This window comes from Populus euphratica, unplaced genomic scaffold (assembly GCF_000495115.2).
Source record: "Populus euphratica unplaced genomic scaffold, PopEup_1.0 scaffold337.1, whole genome shotgun sequence".
NCBI lineage: Eukaryota > Viridiplantae > Streptophyta > Magnoliopsida > Malpighiales > Salicaceae > Populus > Populus euphratica.
Window position 1 is genome coordinate 146,771 of NW_011500232.1, and position 23,728 is coordinate 170,498.

The 23,728-nt window shown below is 30.2% G+C and overlaps 1 protein-coding gene and 1 long non-coding RNA gene across 2 annotated transcripts; one reads left to right on the plus strand and one right to left on the minus strand.

The window, feature by feature from the left end:
- The first annotated feature begins 6,227 nt into the window (after positions 1 to 6,227).
- LOC105112457 (uncharacterized) lies at positions 6,228 to 7,779 on the plus strand. Its single transcript, XR_839760.1, has 2 exons — positions 6,228 to 6,337; positions 6,923 to 7,779. It is a non-coding gene; the product is annotated as an uncharacterized LOC105112457 (long non-coding RNA).
- Positions 7,738 to 9,444, minus strand: LOC105112456 (autophagy-related protein 8C-like). The gene is made up of 6 exons (XM_011008161.1): positions 9,320 to 9,444; positions 9,171 to 9,216; positions 8,962 to 9,017; positions 8,814 to 8,866; positions 8,112 to 8,230; positions 7,738 to 8,018 (listed from the first exon to the last, which is right to left on the minus strand). The coding sequence occupies exons 2-6, from the start codon at positions 9,211 to 9,213 to the stop codon at positions 7,924 to 7,926; spliced, it is 366 nt and encodes a 121-aa protein (XP_011006463.1). The 5' UTR covers positions 9,214 to 9,216; positions 9,320 to 9,444; the 3' UTR covers positions 7,738 to 7,923.
- Between the last annotated feature and the right edge of the window lie 14,284 nt (positions 9,445 to 23,728).

Sequence of the window (23,728 nt, forward strand, 5' to 3'; positions counted from 1 at the left end):
CCATCTCTTTGCCTTTGCAATTTAAGTTCTTAAAGTCATCAATCAATATTTTCATTTATGTGATAGGCCTGCATTTAAAATGAATATTTACCAGAAATTAAAGGTATCTTATATTATTAGATATATTATTATAAAACATGTTTTAGTTAAGGAGTTATTGATACTTCAAGTGCAAAAATGATGATATAAAACCTTGATAAAAATGCACTTTTAAGTATTAATCAGTAATACATAATATTATTTTTTAGAAATGGTATCTATAAACTGTGGACATACAATACAATTAATTAAGGATGCCCCGAGTACAGAGTCCTTAAATAATTTTCTAGTAACTTTTGAGATGCATCCTAGTAGAGATGTGCATTGTGCAATTCATGATTTATAGCCCCATTTTCATAAAGAACATGATCAACTTAGTCATGGGAATCTGACTAAAAAAGACCTTGTTTATCAGTTTTTAAGAAAACTTGATAGGAAACTTATTCCCGACCTAAAGAGGGCGTTTAAGCTTTTCTTTAATGTTAAACGAAGGGAAAATATGATTCATAATCACAACTACCTGTACATATATATATATATATATATATATATATATTTTGACCAAAAATAAAGAGAGAGAGAGAGGGGGAGCGAGGGAGGGAGTGTGTGCGAGACTCCAGCTGGCCTATATATAGGTGGTATGACTGCATTTTCAATTTCTTATTTATAAAATCCTATTTTTCTTTCCTCCATTTCTACTCAACTCATACATTCAATAGATATAGAAATGTGTAGAAATGACAGGTTTCTCAATTCATCAAAAAAAAAATTGTATTTTTTGTGGATCCAGTCCTGGAAAAGAAAATTAGTTTTTAGATCAACAAATCATCTTGGTTAGGTACTAGCTGAGAGAAAGATTTATTTAGTGTATAGAGGAGGCAGCCTTGAGTTAATGGGGGTATGTCAATAGCTGTATTTTTAGGAGGCAGACAAGTTTTCGTAGTCGTCCTCAAAGCTTTAGCCAAAAGGGACATCATTAGAAAAACAATTAAAGAGGAACTACAGGTCTCTATAATGTCTGAACACCTTAATACAATGTTTAAATAGGTTAATGCCTTCATTGCCTTACCTAGTGGTCTAGGCACATTAAAAGAGATCTTTCATATTTTCTCTTGGGCCCAACTTCACATTCACAGACAGCCGTAAAAAGCTTATATTGGATTTAAGCCTTCATTTGTGAAACCTTGTGTCTTTTGGTTTTATTAAAAGTTTATTATGTTGTTTTGTTATTTTTTATATTTGTTAGTGTTCGTTATTGCAAGTGATGTCTTCTATACTCTATCTTTCTACCTTAGAACATTAAGGACAATGTCTTGTTTTGGTTGGGGTAAAGAGATAATAGTTGACATTATATAAAAAAAAATTAACTAACTAATTGTTTTGATATTATTAAAACCATTTGACAGAATTGTTATTAGGATGGTAGAGTAAGGAGGACTTATATTGACGCATCTAAGTAAATATTCTTATAAAGGTCTAACATAACACTTCTTGAAATATTCAGGTTTACAAACTCTCGTATTGTTATCACTTGATTCTGCTCATATACTCATTTAACAAGTATTTTTAAATCTTCATTTTCACACACATACTTTAACATATAATTATGAGTTGCATATTGGATTATTACATTATTTATATTTTTTTGTTAAAGGTAACAGCTAAGAAAAAGGGATAGTATATGCTTTAAAAAAAATGATAATATTAATGATAATAAAAATGTAGATAAGTCTGGTTTTATATCCTCCTTAACCTGAGCAATTAAGTAGATAAGTTTGGTTTCATATCCTCATTAACCTGAGCAATTAAGCCCAAAAGAGTGTTTTAACACCTAACACCCTAAAGTCAACTAACTTGGTAGTATTGGCCCCATCCTTATTACATTGGTCAAGGGAAAAAAGTTTAAGGGAATTAAACATTACATTATCTACATATCAATATCTGCAACCTAAGTTACTAAGCTCGAAGGGGTGTCTCAACACCTAATGCCCTAAGACCAACTAGTCAGGGAGTCATTAGCCTAAAGCTCATTATATAGGTTAAATATGCATTGTGTTTTAAGTAATATGTATATATATATATTAAAAAAAAAAATCTTAACCTAAAGAAGTTAACCTTAAATATTGGAACAAAATTTTGTTTTCTTACAAGTAAAGCCTCATAACTATGTGTTGATATATTGAGTATAAAAGTAAGGTTTATTAATATCTTGTTTAAGAAGTATGAAGCAGATATATAAATTTAATGAAAGTTTGTTTATATAGATACATTAATGGAAGTTGAATGATGAATACCTTGCTTTTGAATGTCGTAAATTGTTTTAACGCTTTGATTAATAGGGACTAGTAATAAGCTAGTTAGAGAGTGTGATTAGTACTTAAAAGTGTATTTTTATTAAGGTTTTATATTATCATATTGCACTTAAAATATCATTAAATTCCCTAACTTAAGCATGTTTTATAATAACAAGTATGATAATATAAGATATCTTTAATTTATGGTAAATGTTCATCTTAAGTGCAGGCATATCTCACAATTTAAAGGATTGATTGATGTGTTTAACTATTGAAAATGAAACAAAGAGAGGGTTAAACTTAAACAAGAGATGCTGGTTCAATTCAAATTGGAATTTCATTCGGTTATTCGATCATAACTGGAGTTGTAGAACATGGATTTAGGTCTGGTTTATATGAATAGAAAGTTAAGACATAGACCTAAAACTTTCATTAAAGTCCAAATTCAAAACAGTTGTTTTCAAGTTCAAATTATAGCAACAAAATAGAAGTTAGAATATGTCCTCCAGCCCAAATACTGTTCAGCATTCAGCTCATATCTCAAGTTCTAGAAGTATAAATGATCTCATTCTTATTTTGTTGGAAAGCTCAAACAAATTCTTAAATATAGAGACAATCTATTCAAATAATGACGTTACCAATGATGTTTTGTTCAAATAAAAAAATAATGATTGTCTCCAAGTCAAGAGGTGGCTACTCACTCAATAATTAGTCATCAAATCAATGGTTCTAAATTTTAGCCTATAAAATAAGGCATTTTCCATACATTTAGACATCTTAGTGTTCAAATCAAGATCACTTTCTCTCTTTGTATTTTGTAATGTTCAAGTTTTATTTTATGTTATATTAATCTTTTATTTATGCTTTTGATTTTCTTTGCTATACTTAGTTAACTTATATCTTGTTTATTTATGTTTCTCTCTTTCATTATGTTTGGTAAAGTCTATTATGTCAAGGTGAAAAGGTTACACTAATAGTATAAGAATAAGTATAGTGTAAACTTAACATGAACTTTAATGTTTGATACTAACATGTTTTGTATTTGTTATTTTACTCACTATTAATACCTTACTTGTTAAATGGTTAATCTAAATTTGTGTTGTACAACCTTTGGTACAACAAATATGTGGTACTTTCATAGCCTATTATGAGTGTGTTTGGTATTGTGGTAGTTGTTGTAACTGTGATTTGAAAAAAGTTGTTTTTATAAAAAGTACTTTTAGTTGAAGTTGGTTAGAAAAATATATGTTTGGTTAAAACTGTGGTTAAAATTGAGGTTTAACAAAAAATAGTTTAATGTGTTTGGTTAAAAGAATGTTTTCTAAACTGAGGTTGTAAAATAATTTAAAAAATATTTATTTATATTAATAGTTTTTAATTTAAATATTGTAGATTTAACTATTGTTATTACATAATGAAATAAATAATATTGATATTAAATATTTTTTATCGTTCCATTAAATTATGTACAATTTCATAACGTACGAAATATATTCAACAAGGACTATATTTTTCATTATTTCTTAAGCACATAACAACATTAGATAAGATATCATCACGAACAAAATTGAAGTTGTGATCAAATTTTACAAATGTTACGTCATCAAGTGATCTCCTTCTAATTTTTTTAATAAAACACAATTAAAAATAAAAATAAAAATAATTTTTTTTAACTATGTCAGACTTCACAAGAATAAAATGGGATTGCGATCAAATTCTACAAATACTATGTCATCAAGCGATCTCCTTCTAATTTTTTAATAAAACACAATGAAAAAAATACAATTTAATTTTTTTGGATCAAATCCGGTTGAATATATTTAACCCAAAACTATAGGAACAATGGAGAATGACTCCACTATTCACTTAATTAAGTGAACAGTGGAGTTTCGATCTCCACTGTTCACTTAATTGAGTGAACAGTGGAGAGTTTACTCTCCATTGTTCAAAGCAACAGCAGGAAGAAGCACGAAAAAATTGCTTCAGCTAAACCTACGGTTTCACCTCAGTTTTTGTGGGTCCCACGCGCAAAAATGCAACCATAATTTATAACCAAACATTATATCACTGAGTTTGAAAAAAAAATAGCAGTTACCGCAGAGCCAAACGCCCACTATATGGAATAATCAACACTTGTGCTATGAAAGAAACTTGATTTGTTATTAAGATAAGTTATCACCATGAATACCTAACCACATTTACAAGTATTGACATTACTCAAATAAGATAATTAATATAATCATGTTAATAATTTATAATCCAATGAAAACCTCCTTTATGTGTGGTTTCTAGTTAAGTAATAAAAAGAGTTTATACTATACTTATTTGAAATATCATTAGTAGATCCTCTAACCTTGACAATTATTTTATCCTTGTTTAATTCTTACATCAATATCACATCTAAAAAGTTCTCTTTAACTCCTTTTCATTTGTTGTTTATAATTTTATATAGTTCACCTCCCTATGATTCGACCTCGGTTTTACCAGGTTATTTATTACTTAGAAACCCTACACTTGAGATAAGACATTATTTTTTTGATCATATCAGCATGTACACTCTCCATGCAAAAATGTTCATCAACATAAAACTAGTAATGAAAAATTATATTAAAGTAGAGAAATTTAGCGTGACTAGGCAAAGTCACCATATCTCTATAGGGTAAAATCTCCACAAAGCCACTGGTCTCTTGTTAAAACATCAAAAAGGACCACCAAAAGGCACATTTATGATTGTTAAACATTTCTCGAGCTCCTAATCACACCTCTTACCATCACATATGTTGTGGTATTGACCATCATCAAGGAAAAGGATTTCATGCAACACTCACTAACAATGAAAAGTGGTTCAAACACAAAAAACCTCCACAAGTTATGTTTCTTTCACTATGATCATAGGTACAACATAAAGGAGTGTCATACACTAAAAAAAGTAAAAATTTTAGTCTTCAAAGGATACCTTTAACAATTTATAAAGAAAAAGAAGCAACTTAAATAAACATGAAAAAATCCATATGATGCATTGTTGGAGATAAGATAATTTTAAAAAAAGTATGTATTTATTATCTTTTGAATTTTTCAAATAGAAAATAGTAGTGTTTCTTTATGTCTTCATGAAAATACCCATATCCTTATTAAAGTTCTTCAAGTCTCTAGGATCATTTATCTCTAAATGGATCAGGGATCCTTCTTTAGATTTCTATGATCACTTGTCTCTGAAATAAAAAAGATCAAGTGTCATTTTTCAGGCCTCTATACCTACTTGTCTCCAAAAAGATTAACATCCTTCTCCAATCTTTGTGGCTACTCATACACATACCATATTATTTACTTTTATCCTTACTTTAAAGACAACTTCTTTTAAGAAACAAGAAAATTAAAACTCTTCTCTATCTTACAAAAACAATAATAAAAGTCTCGGGCATGAGATGGTAACACAACAACAAAAAGCAAGCACTAGTCCTTTATTTAGGCACAACCACAAGAACATTTTCATACAAACATAGTCATAAAAGGAAATTGTTTTCGGTAAGTATTTTTGCCCCATTTTTATTGGTTAAAGTATTTTAAACATGTTTGTTTCAAAGACTTAAAGGCAAGTGATAAGGCATAATTAAAAAACAATAAAAAAGATTAAAAAAAAAGATAAAGATTGCTTACAATAGCCTAGATTGAACTTATCTAGCTTATAATAGGGTTGTTTGTAGCGGCCCAAGTTGGTCATGGCTAGTTTATAAAAGAACTATATACAATAGCCTATAGTAGGGCCTTCTTGGCCCAAACCAAGTTTTCCATCTTTGCTAGCCCAAATCAAGGTTGCCTCACTTCTTCTCTTCTCTTTCTCTCCCCCTCTCTCTCTCTTTTCTTTCTTTTTTTTTCCTCCCTCTCTCTCTCCTCTTCTCTACTCTCCTCCATCTTTCTCTTCTCTTTTTATTTATTTTTTTATTTGTCAAATTAACAGTTTGTTTGCCTAATTTCTATGCCTATAAAGATTTTGAATTTAATGGGTTAGATATTTATCATGATTTTATCTGCATTTCTATTAGAAATCTAAATTCTTATCTTTGTATTGTGATTAAAATTGTTACCAATACGTAATAGTATTGAAATTCTATTGACAACTAAATTCATGTGTACTAAATTGAATTTTTTTTTAGAATTATTATATATTTAAGGTTCTTGGATATATTGAGAGATAGGTTTATAGTTGTGTTTGTAAAGGGAACTAGGCTTTGTCCAAATAAGTTTACTTGCATTGTGTTTGGTTGGTGTTCTAAAACAAAAATGAGACACACACATATAACATATTTAGTTGAAATGACAGAAAAAAATCTATCTCGGAGATATTTTAAAAATGAATTTATATATTTTAAAAATAATAATTACAAAAAGATGCCCTCTTTGTTTCTTTTTTCATCGTCTTTTTTATTCTGAACCTTGCCACTAACATTTGTACCAATGATGTTCACACTTTCAGAACATAAATTTAAGCTGGAGATGACTGCATTAACTTGTAGATTTGGGATTTCGTTTTGTTAATAATATTTTTAATGATTATTAACTTCTTATTTTTTACTTGCCGAATGATACAGCTGAAGACGATACAAGCATGGGAAGCAAGGCATGAAGCTGGGCTGATCGGTGGGTTTCAGGACGTTTTGATGGAGAAGATGATGACAGACTCATGGCAAAGAAAAGGGATAGCAATGGGAACACTCGGAAGAAGATGGCGGAGGTCAAGGCAGCAGCTCAGAAGGCAAAGCGGTACTTTAGTGGGGGTATCAAATAGGTCAAGAACCAGTACCAGAGGAAGTGTTCAAAATAAATTGTAGAGCTCCGAGTGTGGCATAGTAAAGTAGGCTAGAATCTGGATGGTAATAAAATGGTATTCAAAATAGCTTGTCATTTCCATGATCCAGGAGTCAATGGAGATGCATTTACTTACAGAATTCTTTCCTTATCTTTTTACATTGATGCAAATTTCTCTTCTTTTTTTTTTTTTTTATCTTTCTGATCAAATAAGCAAAAATGCCCTTCGAACTCTTTAAAATTCAAATAAGCTTATCTCAAGTTATTCGGTCAAATGTCATACTTGAAACTTAATTTCTGACAACTTCCATATATTGAACCCAGCTGGCGTCTTAGTGACAGTTTTCAGTAGAATCAGCTCAAAGCAGAGTCGTTTTGGGTTGATTTGACAGAGCAAAGCAAGCAGATGGATATCATTCGAACCACAATTCCCAGGGCATCATTTATTTATTCATTCATTCATCTTCTAACGCCATGCTTCGTGCATCATTGCAAAATAACCAGTCAGGCACATGCATAACGAACTCAACCAGCCATGAATCACCCACAGCATGGCATCCACTCAGCACAGATTGTAATAAAGAGTAACGAACACAAATTGGAGAATAGTTCACTTAATATAGACAGCCAATTATCCGAAGATAACAAGAAAAGTCAGAGACCAGTGTTTACTTGAAGACAGCAGCAAACAAGGGTGGTAGTAAAGAATTTACAACTAATCTAGCTTCTTCCTTTTTTATTTCTTTTGCGTGGCTTGATCACACAGATGTGTCATTGCGACATTTCAATAGACCCCAAATGTGTTTTCACCGCTGTATGTCATGTAAAGAAATCCATCTTCATCCTTGTTTTCTTCGTATATTGCTGACATCATGGCAGCTGTGACAAAGCAACCAATTTTCACATCACGAAGTCTGTAAAACAGGCAATGCTCATACATTCTGAATCAAAATACATTAAATGTTATCTCACCAGTAGGTGGTAGTATATTCTTCACGAAGATGAAAATAGCCTTCTCTGGACTGAGCTTGATCCTTTTTCGGACCACGTACACGAATTGGCCAACAGTGAGATCAGCAGGAACCAAGTATCTACTCATCCCAAAGTTACAAATTAATTTCCATTTAAAAAAAAAAAACAAGAAGATAATGGAAAATGTGAAATATATTAGTTAGCACACCTCACAAAGTCCCACTCAGCACCTTCCAGCCATTTAATAATTCCTAGAATTTAAAGAGACTTATGTTTCTCTTATCATTCAACTAGGAAGCTAATACACAAGCACATATAAGAGTCCAGCCTCAAGGAAATCCTGTCTGATATCTCTTTTCCCTTGAAGCAGTCACGAAACACATTACATTTTGCCCTCGTTAATTGAGAATGGTATCAATGGCTACTAGTGTTTTACCAGTCTACCGATCCCCAATAATTAATTCTCGCTGACCATGTCCTGTAGGGATCATTAAGTCAATAGCAACGAGTCCTATTTGAAGAGGCTAATTTACCGAAGCCCTCAAAATAATATGGAGCGGCGATTCAATTAACAAAGATTCAGAAAATGAAATTGCACCTCGATCATCAAAGAGTTTCACCAGGGAATTTATAAAATGATCCAGACAAAAAAAAAAACCCTAATACAGGCAGTTCACGGTAACAAAGAGGTGGGGGACTAACTTTTTCTTGTCAATGTCAGGGACATCACTCTTCTCAGCCCTTTCCACAATCACCTACACAAGATAATTAGTTAAAATGTCAAACTAAAAGGAAGACCGTCCGAGCAGCAACGAACAAACACACAAAAATAAAACGGTTAAGAACAAACAGGAATTCTATCAGGATATTTGTCTCTGATGCGACCAGCTTCTGCCTGCCTCCTTTCTATCATCCAAAACACCACAATCATTAAATAATATAATTCCACACCGTTCTCCTAACTCATCTTTAAGGGAGAAAAAAAACCCTAGGTTAACCAATTGATCAGAATTAAGACAGATGTCATAATAAAAGTTAAGAGTTTCTTAGAGAAATAACCGAGAGGGTGTTCCATCTTAAAGGAGCTTTTAGTCATCGCCATGATCTGCAATTTTATTTTATTTTTTTGTCAAGGAGAGAAACTTGTTTCTGTGACGGATCAAATTAAATTTAAGAGAGAGAGAGAGAGAGATTGTAAGTTAACGTACCGATATTGAGAGGAGGAAGCGTTCGGAGATCAGAATTCAGATCCGGAACGAAGGAAGACGGGGAAAAAAGGGAGAGAAGGGAAATGATAGCCTGCAAGCAAGGACAAGGGAAAGGAAACTTCTCCTCCCACACTCGCTCACCCTTTTTAATTATTTTGGCTGTTTATCCTCTACCCGACTCCCTACACTAGTTTGTGTAGACCCACGTAAACTATCCACGTTTGTTTTGGATATTGTTATGCCGGCAAAATATTTTTTATTTTGAAATAATGTTGAAATAATATTTTTATTTTATTTTATTTTTAAAAAATTACCTTTAATATTATCATATCAAAAAAAAATTAAAACATAAAAAAAATTTGAAGAGAAGAAAAAATAAAAAAATTTAATTTTTTTCAAAAATATATTAAAACACAAAAATAAATAAACTCTTAAATAATATCATTTTCAATTATTGTCTATTAATTCAAAAATAGGTTAACGGAACCTTTTCAGAGTTTTATATGTTATTTTTATTTTTTATTGTTTCATTTTTAAAAAAAAATATTTTTTTATATAATAACAAATAAAAAGATTGGTAATCTATCTCATATTAAAAAATATTAAATAATTTATGCACATGAAACTATTATTTTATTTTAAAAAAAATTCTGCATTTTTATGTTAAGATGGAGGTTTATAATTCACATGTGATGACTTATTAGTGAGATTCATGCAAAACGCATTGAATTTAGATCTTTCCAAGTTAGTGAAAAAACTAGAACATTAAGGTTAGCCCACAAATATTTTACTACACTCGTAAAAAATTCTAATATTTAAATTAGCACATATATAGATAGAAAGAGGGAAGCCTTTAAGGTGGTGTTGTATGTGTTTGTTAAGAAGATGTGAGTTCTTAGATTGAAACTTTTTATTTTATGATTCATGAACATATATATAATTATAAGTCACACCAACTTAAAAAAAGATTAAATTAGTAGTGTTAGGTTTCTTGAAACACATAAACAGCAACAATAATTTAAAAAAAATAAAAGTTCTAAGAGTCTTATTAGATAATTTTAGGGTATTTAAGGTTCGCGTAAAGATTATATGAAAATGTTATCTTCATTCATAATAAGAGATCTTCTAGGAACCTTTTAAAAATACTATCTTCATTCACTATCAGAGATCTCCTAATAACCTTTTAAGATAGAGTGATTATTATATCTTTAATGCTAGCTTTTTTTTATATTTTTAGATGTATTTAATCATATAATAACTTTCTTTATCAAATGATCAGAATAAGACATACTATTCTATTTATAAAGAAAACTTGATAACCTAATAAATTGTAAAATATCATTTTGCCCCTTGAATTATATCACATATTATTTTCTGATAGTTTTAGAAATTTATACAATTAAGTGCCTACTTGATTTTTCTAGGTCTAGAATTATAATTCTTTGTATTAATTATATTTAAGTACTTAATTTTTAAAACTTATCTACAATGAAGTCACACTTGATTAATCGTTCTAATTTAAATTCTTACTTATGGTTCTTTATTTGTATAATTCATTAAGTTTTCTAATATGTTGATCCAAATATAAATCATAATTCTAATCAAAATATAATTAAATAAGTTTAATAAGTTAAATTATTATCAATTTAATAAATTAATTAATTTATATTTTAAAATTAGGAATAACATCTAGCAATGTGTCATAATCCTTTAAATATTTAAAAAGTCATAAGTGGTTTAAATTAAACTTTTAATTACTAATTTTTTAATATAATTATTATTCATTCATCAAGAATATTTTATTTTGTATACTTAAAGCATGGAATGTGTATGCTCTCACAAATCATATTTGTTCTTAACACCATAATCATTTATTTTTTAATAAGAGTTTAAATTATTTTCAAACATCATTTCATCTTGCACAAGGATTCCACAGTTAATATTATTTAAGAATAAGTGAAATATTTTTTCTAATTCATCTAAGGTGATGAATCTTCTTTTGATTATTTAAATATCTTCATATAGTTAACGTTATACCTAATATTTGTTTATTTGTTACTTTTTATTAAAGCAACATATAGTCAAGATCAAAGCAATATTTTTTTAATAAGATAACTTAATGATATCAATCCAAGAATCACTTATATAATTGTCATGTGAGTATTTTTATAGATATGTGATTTTTTCATATGAAATCCTCATGCATGTTAATTGAGTATACATGTCATTTAACAAGCACCTGCATATTAGTTTCAAGTATTTCTCATACCTCAACTTGTAAAAACAACTACTTCATTTCATAAAGAAAAGAATATAATATGTATCGATCTTAAAACTATAATTAATATCAAGTCTTAACTGAATAGTGACCAAAAGCATTTAAAAAAAAAAAGCTTTGATGCAATAAGAATCTTATAATTATAATCATTTTATAAATATTTTTTTTGCAAAGCATTTTTTTTTCCAATGACTTTATCTTTATTATAGATTCATTAGTCAAACGTAAATTAAAATTCAAGATAAAAGAAACAACTTTTATTAATAATAAATATGATTTTAGATAAATAAAGTCAATTTCATGAATAATCAATTAATTGGCTATAATGTTATATCTAACAGGTAGTTCACTATTAAGTGGAGAGGATGATATCGTAATGTTTATTCCCAGGTAAAGGCATATCATAATGCCATCATCTAGACTCTATTACGTAGAAAAACATGTTAGCATTTAATGCATGCATCTTTTATCTCCATGGTTAGTGTTGAGTCAACCAAGTTTGATTAGAAGGGTAATTTACCTAGGATGTAGTAGCTATATTCAAGGTATTAGCTCAAGAAGAGAAAGTATGTGGTCGATCTGTTAAGGAATGGGACACGAGGTCGATCAATCAAGAAGAGGGATACAAGGTTTATGCACTATAGAGGGAAACAAAGTCAATTTGGGGAATGCGTGGCTAATTCCTTAAACAAATGGTATTTATGTCTATCCAAGAGAAATTGAAATAGACAAGTCTATAGAAAGATGAGGTTCATCTAGGTACATCTTATGAAAAGGTGGAGTGAATCTGACCATCTCATTTGTTAAAGCACGCCATATCAATTCAAACATACCTCATAATGTACATATGTCACCAGTTATAAGATGTAATATGTGAGACTTATGGAATTTAAAAAATTGGTTTAGTGGTCAAGAAAGTTTACTCTCTTCTTCTTCTTTTTTTTAACTTTTTGTATTTGAACTTCAAGCCTTGGAGTTAGCATCCAGAGGAATTTTATTAAATTTTCATAAATACACTAAGACAATATAAGATGAACGTTTTTAAAGTCATCTAAATAGAGAATTTGATCTTGACTAATTTGTAAATTAGTTCAAAAATATTTCTATAAATCGAATTAAAAAATAACAATTTTTTACACTTCAAGCTTTATAAACCTATAGAAATTATGTTTTTTTTTGTGATGTAATCAAATCTTAAAAGGGAATGGTCGAATAAGATATTTTTAAAGGCTTAAATGAAGAAGCAATGAGGTGACAAACATATTAACATAAATTCAACGGGATTGGGACAACATTTTAAAAAGTAAATATCATGGGCATTAAGTTTAGTGTCATTTAATTATAAAGAATGAAAGATTTAAATAGAAATAGAAGAATCAAGATATTAAATAATCAACTTTTCTTTTTTATTTTAATATTGTATTTGGAATAGTAATAAAAAAATCTAAATAATATTTTTTAATATCTCACTTTTAAAATAAAAATGATGATTAAAATAATAATTTCATCAACAATGATGATATTAAAAATAATAGCTGTGATTTTAGTGGTTGTGGCGATGAAGAAAAAGGAGAAATATAGTATATCTCTATATAGTGGTAGTAATAAAGGTATATTAATAACAATAATATATTTTAAAAAAACAAATTTCATTGCTAAAAAAGATGGCATTGAAAAGAAAAATATAGTGGTGGTAGTGGTGGTGGTGGAAGAAAAGTAAAGGGTAATTTTAATATAGATGGTGATGATGTTGATGGTGATACAATATTAATAATAATAACTCTTCTTAATAAAAGAGAAAATGTATTAATAGTAGCAAGCAACAATAGTAAATGAGATAGTAATAGTGGTAGAAATAGTTAAGGTGATGATAGTGATAAAAATAGTTGATATGTAACAAATAAAAATAATATATCATTTAAGAAAAATGTTCTTGTTTCTTATTTTTATTTCCACCTCCTCTCACGAAATTAAGAATATGTTTAATTTTCATTCTCACACTCACTCTTCATTTATATTTATATTTATTTTTATATTTATATTTATATTTATATTTATATTTCTTTAATTAAACACTAATAAAGTGGGAATAAAATTTTCATTCTCATTCTCACCATTCCATTTCTGGATACCAAACATCACTTAATTAGTATTTGAGAACCATAAAATACTTAGGCATGGAAAAAGGAAACCAAGATTAATGGTTCAGTGTCCAAATTAAATCAAATGAATAGTTATTTTGATTTTAAAAAAATGATAAGATGTGTTATTGGATACTTATCTTATTTAAAATATGCATTGAACATATCACAATTTGTTATATCTTATTACCTTTTGTCGTATCTTATCTATCAATCATAACATAATTAGTTGGATAGTTTCTAAGCTTAGAAGAAGTGTAAAGTTTTTGTTGTTTTCGTTAACCATATGACATATGAGGGTATGAATAATCTAATAATTCTTAATAGTCAATGATGGATCTACTATAAATAAAACATATAAAAAGCCTATTAGACTCATTTATAAATCAGTAATAAAGAGCTAAGCCTAAAAAGATGCTTAATCACATAAAATAATTGGTTAAATAGAAAAATTTATAACTTTTGATTCGATCATGAAATCAAATCAAGCTCAAATTGAATTAATAGGTTTTATTATCTCAGTTCTTTAAAGGATTGGTTTGTTATAACCATCCTAGTTTGATGAAACCTTCAAAGTAGGCTCATAAGATAATTTTTTATTTAGTCTTGTTATTTTTCTTTTATTTTTAAAAATCTTAGTTTAATTTTAAATTTTATAGTGTTTTTCTTATTTGATATAAGATTCTGATTATTTTTTTTAACCTTGTAAGGGTTAATAATTGGCATATTTAAAGAGTTGTAGACCTTATAAAATATATTAGAGATGAATATTTAGTAATAAATATGAATCACGACTCTAGTTATTGAGATCCTATTTAAGCAGTTGTTTGTTGTATATTGTTATATAACCATGGCTAGAAAAGGTTGTAGAACAATATGTACTCATGTAGAAAGGGATGAGGAGGATCCACCTTAAGAGAGAGAGAAAAAACCTTAAGAACTCAAATAGAAAATATGCAAAGATAGATTATAAAATTAACCTATCAATTAGTGAAGAAACCTACAAGATCATGATGAGGATAAGGATCCTATAATTGTAGTGAGTTTTGAGAACTCATTTCAAAGGTAAGGGTAAAGAAATAAACTTATTGATTAAGATGGGTATCATGAAGACTTAGGATTTTGAATAATGCTTCTTAAGTGTATAGACACTTTACAAGAATAGGAGTTTACTGATTGGATTTACAAAGTAAAAAGGATTTTTTAGTGTAAAGAACTCTTGGAGTAGATGAGGGTGAAACTAATCACTATTAGAATTAAGGGTGAGCTTCTTCCTGGTGGAAACAATTGGAAAGACTAAAAATACACTAGGAAAACAAAGGATCGGTGAGTAGGAGAAGATGAAATATCACTTTCTCCTTTTTAGATGCACTCAAATTTTATACCAGTTACTCAATACATTGTGGTAATATGGGAGGTTTATTAATGAATACATTGATGATTTTTATCAACTAGTAATGAGAAATGATCTACAAAAAAAAAAAAAAAATAATAGAGAGCGGACCACGACATAACATCTAAAACATATTATATGTGCAGTCATTGTGGATTGTTTTGAAAGCCTATTAGAGAGCCCTAAATATGGAGAAACAACATGCTATTAAAGCTTTTGAGCTTACCAAAACACTAAAGAAGTGTGCATTAACAATCAGAGAATGACTACTCAACCTAAACCAACTCCTCCACAAACCTACAATCAAGGTATTAGTTTCATTTCTAGTTTTAGATTGTAGTGTTATAAGTTTGATGTGTAACGGCATTGCTCTGCCAAAATGTTGTAAGCTAGAAAGTCAATCGAGAAAAAAACTATCACTAGAAAAGCCCAAAAAGGAACTTATTTATGATGATTTGAATGGTAGTATAGAGGTTTTGTATGGAGATGTTAGTGCTACTTTAGTAATTTGAAAGAGTCTACTAACTTTCAAGGATAATTTAAATAAAAATTAGTTATACACTAGTATATTTCATTCGACGTGCACCATCAAAAGCAAAGTGCATAAACTAATCAAAGATAGTAAAAGTTATAAGAAAGTAATACCAACAATAATAGTAAAGAAGTTGTTGTTTAAAATAAACAACCAACCCAAACCCTACAAGTTGAACTACTTACAACAAAACAGTGAGGTAGTAATAAATAAATGATTTCTTATCTTGTTTTATATAAGAAAAAAATATTATGGTATTTTTAGTATAATGTTGTTTTTATCGATGCGTATCATATACTATTAGGCAGATTTTTATAGTATGACAAGAAGGTTATGCATAACAGGTGACATTATATGTACACCCTTAATATTTTATTTTATTTTTATAATATTATCACCTAAGAAAAAGAAGGAAGTGATTAAAGTTGAACCAAATAAGAGTAAAACCTAACTATTCATATTACAGATCATGGAGGAAGTATAGAATGACATAGTTTTTACATTGATACCTATAAGTAGTTTCGTAGGTAAGACTATCACAGGTTTAAGAGGTTCTGGCCAATTTTATAAACTTAATGATAGAAGAGTTACTTTAAAGCTTACCTTTCATGTAATATTATATCAACTTAATTCAATGTTCTAGCTTTTTAAATAGGCTAATGTATATATTCAACCTTAATGAGTCTAAAAAGTCATATTAACAAGTGGTACAGTTGTTAAAAAATAGGTATTTAAAAGAGAGCATGAATCAATATGTAATTTTAACCCCTTATTGTTTTGAAGAAAAATGGTTTATAGAGCATGTGTATAGATAACAATTATTAACCAGATAATAAAGGCCAAGTACCACATACTGCGAGTAGATGATATGTTGGATCAACTAGTTGGCTCTAAGATGTTCTCAAATATTAACCTTAAAAGTGGTCTAGATTAGAATCACATTGAGGGATGAGTGAAAGGCAGCCTTTAAGTTACTAAATTGGTTGTTTGAGTACATGATGATGTTGTTTAGGTTATCCAATTCCCCGAATACTTTTATTATATTAGTAAAACCCTAATCTTTTATTACAAGAAGAATAAAATGATATAAATAGTGTTTTCTTTGTAGAGTAAAAGTGATTGGGGTTGAATGTGAGAGATGTAAATTAAAATAGGGAGTGACGTGAATTTAAGAAAAGTAATAGAAAAAAAGTAATGGCCACTCTTAATAAAAAGATGAATCGTCACTTAAATGAAAGGGAGAAGAGGAAATGAGAACTTTCCGTAACTTTTTCATTCTAATAGAGAACACATCAAAACAAGAAATTGAGAGAGCACAAAGAGAGATTAACAGTAAAAACATTACTTAAGTAAGTGACACGACTAAAAGATTAATGTCTTCTCCCAAGTGAAGGAGTGTCGAAGTAATAAATAACCCGGCAAGACCGGGGTCGAACCACAAGGAGGTTAATTGTACAAATTATAAACAACAATTATAAACAACAATAATAGCAATAATAACAACAACAATAACAATAACAACACCAACTATAATAATAAAAATAAAAATAATAATAAAAATAATAATAATAATAAAGAAAGAGAAGAAGAAGAAGATGATAAGAACTTGGAGATGGAAAATTAATGTAAGGATTAAACAATAATAATAACAAATGTCAGGGTTAGAGGTTCCACTAATGGTATGTCAAACAAGTATAGTATAAACTCTTATTATTCAATTGGAAACCACACACAAAGGAGGTTTCAATCAGATTATAGATTGTTAGCATGATTACATTAGTCATCTTATTCGATTAATGCTAGTACTTGTAAATCTCATCAAGCATTCATGATTATAACTTATGTTAACAACAAATCAAGTTCCTTTCATAGCTCAGGTGTCGGTTATACCATACATTATGGGCTATGAAAGTGCCAAGCATTTGTTGTACCAAGTGTTATACAACATAAATCAAGATTAATCATTTAACAAGCAAAGTATTAAAGAGTGAACAAGATAACAAATACAAAACATGTTAGTATCAAACATTAAAGTCCATATTAAGTTTACACTATACTTATTCTTACACCATTAGTGTAACCTTTTCACCTTGACATAACTAACTTAGCTAGACATAATGAAAGAAAGAAAAATAAATAAACAAAATAACAACATAAAAGTTAACTAAGTAAAGGAAAGGAAATGAAAGGCATAAACTTAATATTAATGAAAACAAAGCATAAAAAATACAAAGAGAGAACAAAGCATAAACATTAAAAAAATACAAAGAAAAAAAGCAAGAGCATGATCTTGATCTGGAAACCAAGATGCCTAAATGCATGGCAAATACCTCCTTTTATAGGCCAAAATTGAGAACTATTGATTTGATGAGTGGGTGGCTAACTCTTGACTTGGTGACAATCCTTATCTTCTCTTATCTGCCCAAAACGTTATTGATAACGTCAAAAGTGGAGCCACTTGAAAACATGAAACTTGTAAGAAATTGTCTCAGCTTTCTTGTGTAAAAAATTCAGCTCATTTGGACTTCTAGAAGTCCAGATATGGCCAAAATACTGAACAGTACTCGGGCTAGAGGACAGATTCGGGCTTCTTTGTTGTTGCTATAATTTGGACTTGAAAATGGCCTTTTCAGATCTTGGGCTCAATATGAAAGTTGTAGGACTATATCTTACCTTTCCATCCATATAAAGTAGACCTTATTTTGAGATCTATAGCTCCAGATATGACTCAATTACCAAATAGTGTTCCGGTTTGGATTGCACCGACATCTTTTTTCTAATTTTGGTCATCTGTTTGCCCTTGCAATTTAAGTTCTTAAAGTCATCAATCAAACCTTTCATTTATGTGATAGGCCTGCATTTAAAATGAACATTTACTACAAATTAAAGGTATCTTATATTATTAGATATATTATTATAAAACATGCTTTAGTTAAGGAGTTATTGATACTTTAAGTGCAAAATGATGATATAAAACCATGATAAAAATGCACTTTTAAGTACTAATCACACCCCCCAACCAGCTTATTACTAGTCCCTAGTAATCAAAGCGTTAAAATAGAAAAACAATTTGCAAATTCCGGTAAAATAGAAAACAAATTTGCTAATTTCACAAAGCAAGGTATTCATCATTTAACTTCCATTAATCTATCCAGATAAACAAAATCTCATTAAATTTATATATCTGCTCAATACCTCTTAACAAGATATTAATAAACCTTTCTTTTGTTCTCAATGTATCAACACATAATTATAGGGCTTTTCTTGGAAGAAAACAAAATTTTTGTTCTAATGTTTAAGGTTAACTTCCTTGGGCTGGGATTATTATTTTTGTCTTTTTTTTTCTTCTTTTTTTTTCTTTTTTTTTAAAAATATATATACATATAATTTAAAAACATCATGCATCTTTAACCCATGTAGCGAGCTTTCAGCTAATGACTCCCAGACCAGTTGGTCTTAGGGCATTAGGTGTTAAGACACCCCTACGAGCTTAGTAACTCGGGTTGCAGATACTGATATGTAGATAGTGCAATGTTTGATTTCCTTAAGCTTTTCTCCTCAACCCATGTAACAAGCGTTGGGCTAATAGCTCCCAAGTCAGTTGACTTTAGGGTATTAGGTGTTAAAACACCCCTTCGGGCTTAATTGCTTAGGTTAGGGAGGCTACGAAACCAAACTTATCTACATTTTTATTATCATCATTTTTTTTCTTTATTTTTATTATCATTATTTTTTCTTTTTTCTTTTTTTTTTCTTTTTTCTCATGTTTTTTTTCTTAATTATATACAATCCCTTTCCCTTAGTTGTTACCTTTAACAAAAGAACATAAATAATGTAATAATCCAATATGCAACCCACAATCATATGTTAAAGTGTGTGTGTGTAAATTAAGGTTTAAGAATAGATGTTAAATAAGTATGTGAGCAGAATTAAGTGATAACAATGCGAGAGTTTGTAAATCTGAATATTTCAGGAAGTATTATAATAGACCTTGTTAAGAATGGTTACTAAGATGCGTCTCAAGAGTCACTTTAACAAAAGAGCTCATTTACTATGCCATCCTAGTAACAACAATTATGCATATGCTTTATGAAATGAAAAACAATTTTTTTTTTATCAACTACTACCCTCTCCTCCCAACCAAAACGAGACATTGTCCTCAATGTTTTAAGGTAGAAAGATAGAGTATAGAAAATATCACCTGAAATAACGAACACCGACAAACCTGAAACACACTAAAACAAAAATAAGAAATAACAAAACACAATAATAAAACCAAAAGACACAAAAATTCACAAATGAAGGCTCAAATCCAATCTAAGCTTTTTACGGCTTTCCTTAGATGACCAATTTATGCGACTCATGGAAGGATCAATCACAGGAATGAAAGATTGTAGTTGGTCAATCAATTGTTCAGCAGTAGTAGCAGAGATTATGATTTGTCGTGCAGAAGATGTTAGAAATTCCTGTTCCACAGCATGATCAAGAAAAGACAACAACTTATCATAATAACCATTAACATTTAACAAACCTATGGGTTTATGGTGAATGTGCAATTGAGCCCAAGAGGAAATATGAAAGATCTCTTCCAATGTGCCTAGACCACCTGGTAAAGCAATGAAGGCATCAGCATGGTTAAACATTGCATTCATTCGAGCGGACATTGTGGAGACCTAAAGTTCCTCTCCAATTGTTTTTCCAATGATGTCCCCTTGTGCCAAAGCTTCAGGGACGACCCCCAAAACTTGACTACCTCCTAAAAATGCAGCTATTGACACACCTCCCATTAACCCAAGACTGCCTCCCCCATACACTAAATGAATCTTTCTCTCAGCTAGCACCTGACCAAGATGATTTGCTGATTCTAAAAACTCCTTTTCTTTCCTAGGACTAGATCCACCGAAAACACAAATATTTCTTATTTGATGACCTGAGGAACTTGCCATTTCTACACACTTCTATATTTGTTGAATGTATGGGTTGAGTAGAAATGAAAGGAAGGAAGAGAGGGTTTTATAGATGAGAAATGAGAAAGGCAATCATAACACCTATATGTAGGCCAGCTGGAGTCTCACACTCTCTCTCTCTCTTTTTTTATTTATTTGTTTACTTTTTGAAAAAGCATGTGTATGTACAGGTAGTTGTGATTATGGCTCACATCTTCCCTTGGTTTTACGTTCAAGAACGGCTTAAACGCCCTGTATGGGTCGGGGATAGGCTTCCCATCCAGTTTTCTTAAAAACTGGCAAACATGGTCTTTCTTAGTCAGATTCCCAAGACTAAGTCGATCATGTTCTTTATGAAATAGTGGCCATAAATCATGAATTGCACGATGCACATCTCCACTAGGAATTACACGATGCACATCTCTACTAGGATGCGTCTCAAGAGTCAATAGAAGATTATCTAAAGACTCCTTACTCAGGCCATCCTTAATGAATTGTATTTTATCTTCACGGTTTATAGATACCATTCCTAAAGAACGACATTGTGTATTACAAGTCCATCTAGCACATCGATGACAGACTTCTAGTCGTTTTGCACGACGTTTCTTTGCAAAAGTGCTTTTACCTGTTCCAGGCATGTGTGAAATGAAGAAGTTAGAGGACTCACATGATAATAGGACCTTTGCTTCAATCAACCAGCGAATATCTTCAGGAATTCCATGATTCATTAACAATCTCAATCTTGCACATCTAGCACGGTAAATTTTTGTAATCGCATTCTGAGGCAGAGCAGGAAAATACTTTTTCAATTTTTCAAGATTAGTGTCCATTTTCAAATGAGAATTAGAAGAGAGATTCAAAGAATTGCACAAATATATACACAAATATTAGTTATTGTGGGAAACTGAAAGAACCGACTTAAGTTACGGAGTACCGTTGTCCGCCATTTGACCGGGGTGAGAGAAACTTGCAAAAATCACTCAAAAAGAAACAAAAATAAAATAAAATAAAATCAATCTTTATATACAGGATCACCCAATTCAATAGAGCTATGTTCAACTGAAAAATTGTCAAAGTAAACTTTCAGACGATGTCCATTTACCTTGAAAACATTGTCATTCTTTGGATTCCCGATGTCATAGGCCCCATATGGATACACATGTTTCACAATAAAAGGACCGCTCCATCTTGATCTAATTTTCCAGGAAATAAATGCAGTCGAGAATTATAAAGCAAGACTTTTTGACCAACATTGAAGGTTTTTCTCTGTATTTTCTTGTCATGAAACTCTTTAATTCTTGCTTTATGAATTCTTGAATTTTCATATGCATCATTTCTTATTTCCTCAAGCTCATTTATTTGTAATTTTCGCAGTTGACTAGCATCATCCAGATTTGAATTGAAAGCTTTAATAACCCAATAAGCTTTATGTTCAAGTTCCACAAGCAAGTGACAAGGTTTTCCATAGACTAGTCTATAAGGTGACATACCTAATGATGTTTTTATAAGCAGTTCGATAAGCCCAAAGTGCATCATTAAGTCTTAAAGACCAGTCTTTCCTATTAGGGTTCACTGTTTTCTCTAAAATATGTTTGATCTCCCTATTAGCAAGCTCTACTTGTCCACTTCTTTAAGGGTGATAAGGGGTGGCAACTTTGTGTGTGATTTCATATTTCTTCATTAAAGACTCAAATGGCTTGTTGCAGAAATGTGTTCCACCATCACTTATTATGGCTCGAGGGACTCCAAATCGACTCAAAATATTTTCTTTCAAAAACTTTATCACTGTTTTGTGATCATTGTTTCGACTTGGAATTGCCTCTATCCATTTTGAAACATAATCTACTGCGACTAATATGTATAAGAAACCAAATGATGGAGGGAATGGACCCATGAAATCTATACCCCAACAATCAAAGATCTCAATGACAATAATATGATTTAAAGGCATCATGTGACGTTTTGAAATAGATCCCAACTTTTGACAATTTTCACAAGACTTGTAGAATGCATGTGAGTCTTTGAACATGGTAGGCCAATAAAATCCACGTTGTAAGATTTTTGCAATTGTCTTTCTTGATGAGAAATGGCCCCCACATGCCTCAAAATGACAAAGTTTAATGACACTACTTACCTCATTGTCCGGAATGCATCTTCGAAATATTTGATCAGCACAATATTTGAATAAATAAGGATCATCCCAATAAAAGTTCTTCACTTCGTTCAAGAAGTTTCTTTTATCTTGGGTACTCCAATGAGCTGGCAATTGTCCTGAAACAAGAAAATTGATAATATTAGCAAACCAAGGCATTGTAGAGACAGAAAGTAAAGATTCATCAGGAAAGTAGTCATTGATTGGTGTGATGTCAGTTTTCGAATCTGTTGTCAATCTTGACAAGTGATCTGCGACAACATTTTCGCTGTCTTTCTTATCTTTGATTGTGATATCAAATTCTTGAAGTAATAAAATCCACCACACCAATCTAGCCTTAGAATATTTCTTAGAAAGAAGATATTTCAATGCTGCATGATCACTAAAAACAACAACAGGTGAGCCAACAAGATAAGATCTGAATTTTTCACATGCAAATACTACTGCAAGTAATTCTTTTTCAGTGGTGGTATAATTCATTTGAGCACTATTTAAAGTTTTACTTGCATAGTAAATTACATAAGGTTTCTTATCTTTTCTTTGTCCCAAAACAGCACCTACGGCATAATCTCTAGCATCACACATTATTTCAAAAGGTAATGACCAATCGGGAGGTTGAATGATAGGAGCACAAGTAAGCAAGTTTTTAAGTTTAACAAAGGCTTCTTCACAATGTTCAGTCCATTCAAAAATAGTATCCTTTGTTAGAAGGTTACATAAAGGCTTAGATATTACACTAAAATCTTTAATGAACCTTCTATAAAAACCAGCATGTCCCAGGAATGATCTAACATCTTTAAGAGATTTTGGTATTGGCAAGTTTGCAATTAACTCGATTTTAGATTTGTCAACCTCAATTCCTTTTGATGAAACAATGTGACCAAGTACAATGCCGTTTGTTACCATAAAATGACATTTTTCCCAATTCAGCACAAGATTCTTCTCTTCACACCTGGTCAAAACCTTT

Bases quoted from the DNA above. Each gene is read 5' to 3' on its own strand.
- LOC105112456 (XM_011008161.1), bottom strand. From the start codon at position 9,213: ATGGCGATGACTAAAAGCTCCTTTAAGATGGAACACCCTCTCG. The intron at 9,018-9,170 runs GTTATTTCTCTA...TTTGGATGATAG, and splicing joins TAAGATGGAACACCCTCTCG to AAAGGAGGCAGGCAGAAGCT. The intron at 8,867-8,961 runs GTTTGTTCTTAA...TATCTTGTGTAG, and splicing joins AATATCCTGATAGAATTCCT to GTGATTGTGGAAAGGGCTGA.